Source organism: Sciurus vulgaris (genome assembly GCF_902686455.1).
Source record: "Sciurus vulgaris genome assembly, chromosome: 1".
In the NCBI taxonomy this organism is placed as follows: domain Eukaryota; kingdom Metazoa; phylum Chordata; class Mammalia; order Rodentia; family Sciuridae; genus Sciurus; species Sciurus vulgaris.
Genome location: NC_136461.1, coordinates 114,136,268 through 114,141,297, shown reverse-complemented (window position 1 = coordinate 114,141,297; position 5,030 = coordinate 114,136,268). Strand labels below are relative to the sequence as shown.

Genomic DNA, 5,030 nt, shown 5'->3' with positions numbered 1-5,030 from the left:
TTCCTTCCTTCCTTTCTTTCTTTTTTTCATATATATGGGCAGAGGTAGTCAACCTGTGATAGGCAGGTGTGGGCAGGGGGTGATCTCCACTCCAGCCATTCTTGGCTTCCCAGGCCAGGGCAGCATCCCCACTGCATTTACTCTCACCATGAGGAACTAGTCTTCAATTTTGGAGGGGCTCTTAATTTCAGTCTGTTTCATCCTGTTCAGAGAGGCCTAAGTAGCCACCAGGAAAAGACAAAGGGGAATGAACACTGGCAACATAAGCAGGAAAAAAAAACCAGTCTCATAGTCAGATGGAGAGCAGATTCCAGAGTTTATTATTTAAGTTTGTGCAAGAGAATACAATGACAGAATCTGTGCCAGAATTAGATTAGTGGATTAGGTTGCCAGAGCAGCCATGGAAATAGGGAAGGAGGTCTCTGATGCATTTAAGGAGAAACATTTTGACTTCTGCACACCAGGGTAGAAAGATGCTCCAGGTCAGAGCTCAAACTTTCAAATAAACCTCTCAGTCACTCCTGCAGCCTCAGAAGGGAGAGGAAGTCAAGGGCACTTCAGCAGCAGCCTCCAGATTGCTGGCTGCTGCCCCCTCCACAGCAGCTGGAGCCCCCTGAGGGCTGGCTGCAGCAGCCAGAGCTCTGTCTGTGGCGGTGGGACCTGCGGGGCCTGTGGTGGCTCAGGCAGCAGCCACCACTCCCAGAGCTGGAGCCACAGCAGCCCCCAGAGCTAGAGCCACAGCCACCTCCAGAGCTGGAGCCACAGCAGCCCCCAGAGCTGACACTGCAGCAAGAAGGGGCTGGAGGGCACTTAGGGGGACACTTTGGGGGGCACTTTGGGGCAGGGCACTTCTGAGGGCACTTGGGGGTGCACTTGGGAGGGGGCTGGCACTGCTGCTGGCTCTGCTGGCAGGACATCTTGGCAGGTGTGTGTTCAGGAGCTGAAGGACAGACAAACACAAGTCAGACCCAGGACACAGAGGCCACCTGCCCACTCTGACCCTCTTAGCATTGTTTAGAATCATAGAAATAGCATCTCCAGTTTTACTTCTCATACTCCATTCTCTCATATCACTACCATCACCATCATCCTCATCCTCATCCTCTCTATGGAAGTTCAGGATACTCTTTTAAGTCAGAAAAATGTACCAGTGTAGTCAACTAAGACCAAATGATATTATAAAACATGTCCATGAGTCAAAGATTTATATATAAAGGAGAAAATTATTGCAAATGTCTCCAAACCCTGAAATTTCCCCATTTAAGGGTCCTTACAGAGAAAAGAATTTTTAAAAGGGAAACACAATCGTTCCCTCTCGTCATGACTTGCAAGATGATTTTCCTCTGTAGGTCAGTATTGCAAAGGTTCTTAAAAATTATCAACTCACTCAGCCACTCCATTAATGAAGAGATGATAAGCCCATCATTTCCTACATGCATGAGATCTGAGCTCTACTCCCTCACATCAGGTTGGAGCTCAGGTGTCCTCTGCTCACCACCTGCTCATGATGACAGATTGGCCTGGCAAGTCTCAGGTGTGTGGTCCCCTAATCAAGTTGGAAGTGAGTGAGAAAATACCAGACCCACGGCTATGTGTGTTTCCTAAGCCAAAGCAGCCACTGATATCCTGTCCTGGTTTCAGTTCTTTCTTTGGGGAGACAGGGCTGCATTTCCAGAAGTTGGATCTCCTTCTAACACTGGCACAAGTGGAGCAGCTTGTCCTCTCCAGAGCCCAAGGCACAGCCATTCAATTGTCCCTCATGACTTGTATTGGTCCCTGTTGCCCCCCATCTGTCAGTCTATGCTAATCTTTCCTTCCCTGGCAGTATGGCCTCCAGCCCTCAAGGCCCTTCCCAGGTATCTTCCTGCTCTTTTCTGAGCATCCTTCTTGGGAAGCCTCTATCCCTTTTCCCAGTGGACACTCACCAAGGTCACAGGCGGTACAGGGTCTGTGAGCACCTCAGGAGATGAGTAGATGGAGGTGCTCTGCTCCTGAGGCCCTTTTATCCTGGTCTTGGGCTCTGCCCCAGTGTGTGAGACAGAGCCTGGGCATGGAAGACCTGCCTACTGACACATGCATGGGTTCTGTGACTGATGATGACAGATGCTTCTCATCTGCCTCCCTCCACTGGGTTCAGGGCAGATACTTCTTGGTAGGAACTGGCCTTTTTAGAAACAAACAGTCTTGGTCATAGACAATTTATATATAATCTTCTGCCTCATATTCTTGGGCAGATGCCAGACTCAAGTTCGCTTAGTTTTAATTTTTGAACGGTTGTCACAGGAAAGTGGGGAACTGAAACTCCAAACCTTAGCTCTTGTGTTCTGACTAAAGAAAATTTAAAGTTATGCACCAAAAGTCATGCAAGAGAACTTCATTAGAAGTGAAAGAGAGGTGAAAATAAAGTAAAATAAAAATGAAGCTTAAGCAAAAAACACTCTCAAGGGAGATCGTGGGCTGTCTCCAAGTAGAGAACAACAATGGAGACAATGCTGCCTGCAATTTTATTACTGTTTTATGTTTACCAGAACTGGGACCCCCTTCTGTACTCTTTGCCAATCAGGTGTTGAACTACTTCATGGGATTGTTTTACTTTAGTTGATCCTCTCCAGAACTGTCATGGTGGCCATCCTATTTAGGGGGACTTCATCCACAAGTCAATCCCATATTAATTTGGGCACTGGGGTCAGAATTTATCTTAATGTGCCCATGCTACTAAGGGATCTTCCTTCCCAGACAACTGGAGACACTTACACCCGCAATTTCTAGGTTTACATCAACATCAATGGACCCTGTCAGGCAAGGAAAAACTCTTTCCTCCTGTCAGTGGCAGAAATACTCAGGGAGAATCTAAAGTTCTCTGAAGACTGAAACAATATAATGCATTAATAATACGTAGCTCGTAATGGGAAGAGTGAAACCAGTTCACACGTAGTTGCAAAATATACATGTTTTTATACATATTTGAAATTTCAGTGTAGAAATTTCAGTGTTGAGGCATGCAAATAATACAGTGAGAGATAAATTGTGATTATATAAACACATGCACTTAAATATATTATAGTGGGCATGTGGGTGTATGTGTGTGTACATACTTGATTGACTTTCTCTGCCTCCCACCTTCTGGTTTTTCCCTCCAGCTCTACTTCATTAGCATTCTTCTAGAAATAATTACCTATGACAATTTAATAGGATGACAGTTTTGGATCATGGCTTTGTCCTAGCAAATGTTATTATAAATATTATTTTCTATCTCAAATGTTTCTCTCTTTGGATGATCATTTTTGTATAGTCATGCTACCATTAACTGAAGTCTTCTCAAAGGCTTTCACTGGCTCAGGATAAACATAAACACCTATCCATTGCATTCAAGGACCTGGGCATTCTGATCTTATTCTCTTTCTGTAGCTTTTTCTGTACTTTCTTAAGAGATGAAACCCTTTTTTTAAGTTGATGTGGCCTGTTAACTGTACTTTGAATAAACTACTCCCTGTCTCACCTGTGTTTTATGTGGCATATCTCTGAAACTATATTGAATATTTCTTTAGAGTGGAGTCTAAATGTTTGTAACCCCCATCAATTTTTAGAACAGGATTATACATACAGTCATTTCACTAGAATTCTTAGCACCTGAGAATTTGCAAACCATTTTCCATGTGACTTAAGGCAATAATGTATGAGACTGACCCGAAGGCATCCATGGGGAGAGGTGGTGCCATATCCTATAGCGATCCACCTCTGTATTACTCAAGGATGATGTTTCTTCTCAGATGGTTCCAAAGAGCTTAGTTATGGAAGGAGAGGCCAGGATATTGATCCCTTGGCCTACACAGGTAATACTACTCAGAAGCCCAGCTCACTGATCCCTGGGATAATGGATCTGAGATGCCATTGAGTCATGTCTCTGCCTCCAGTCAGGACAACACCCAACTGCCAATTAATTTGACTTGAACACAGGTGATAAATCAGCTGCGTGGTTGTGATATCATGAGAACTCATTTCTAAGCCTTGTTTAGTAGGTTTAAGTTAAAAGTCTATTAACATTAAAACAGAAAAAAAATATATTGACAGGTGATTTGTTTTCCAAGGTCACCTGTTCATCAAGGGCATGTGCCTCATGTCTTTTATAATATTTGGATTATAAATGGTTGAGAGCCATTGGAAGTAGTTCAAATTACCTGGATTCCCCTCTGCTCCCTGAGTCCTACAGCATGACTTCTATTTCATGGAGAAAGAAATTATTGTGAGTGAATAAAGGAAAAGGAAATAAAATAGAAAAAATTGGTAAGTGTATTTTTAAAACCTTAAAAATCTATAGAGCAAATAGCAGCATAAATAAGACAAAAAGTCAAATAATCAGCTAGTGGAAATCACAACATGTTCGGGTAGGCAGGTAAAAATTCAGCTCTTACATATCAGTAGGAAATATTCAAGTCCACCAGTGGAAAGAATAGTCAGTGACAGTAAGCAACAGTGGCCGCACTAAAAAGAAATATGAATGGTTGAAAGAATGACTGGAAGTGCCATCAACATTGCTAATTATCAAAGATGAGAAAGCATAAGAAAATGTTTTTCTGGCATATGGTGTCTATCCAATTTATTTACTTATATCAGAATGGCAAGGATCAAATGCCTAGAGACAATTCAGTGGACAAGAGATATAAGTTCTGGTGTTCTATGGCACAGCAGGGTGAAATTAACAATAATCCATTATATATCTCAAAATAATTAGAAGAGAGAAATTTGAATTTTCTCATCATAAAGAAATGATACATTTAAGGTGAAGAACATGCTAATTACTCTGAGTATTCATCACTTAATGTATACATGAATCAAAACATCCCATTGTGTCTCCGAAATGTGTACAAATAACTGTCACATTCTTTTTGAATTTTAAAAGACCAGAAAAAACCTTCAATGTTGAAGAAGATTATGCAACTGGGTACTCTCGTACTTCCCTAGTGTGAAAATAAATTGGCATAATTATTCTGAATAACAATGTGATGATTCATTCATTCAACTCATAGCTT

At 42.3% G+C, this 5,030-nt stretch overlaps 1 protein-coding gene across 1 annotated transcript; it reads right to left on the bottom strand.

Moving 5' to 3' along the window:
* Positions 1-297: 297 nt before the first annotated feature.
* LOC306670799 (late cornified envelope protein 1C-like) lies at positions 298-2,127 on the bottom strand. The gene is made up of 2 exons (XM_079155771.1): positions 1,926-2,127; positions 298-940 (listed from the first exon to the last, which is right to left on the bottom strand). The coding sequence occupies exon 2, from the start codon at positions 915-917 to the stop codon at positions 558-560; it is 360 nt and encodes a 119-aa protein (XP_079011897.1). The 5' UTR covers positions 918-940; positions 1,926-2,127; the 3' UTR covers positions 298-557.
* Between the last annotated feature and the right edge of the window lie 2,903 nt (positions 2,128-5,030).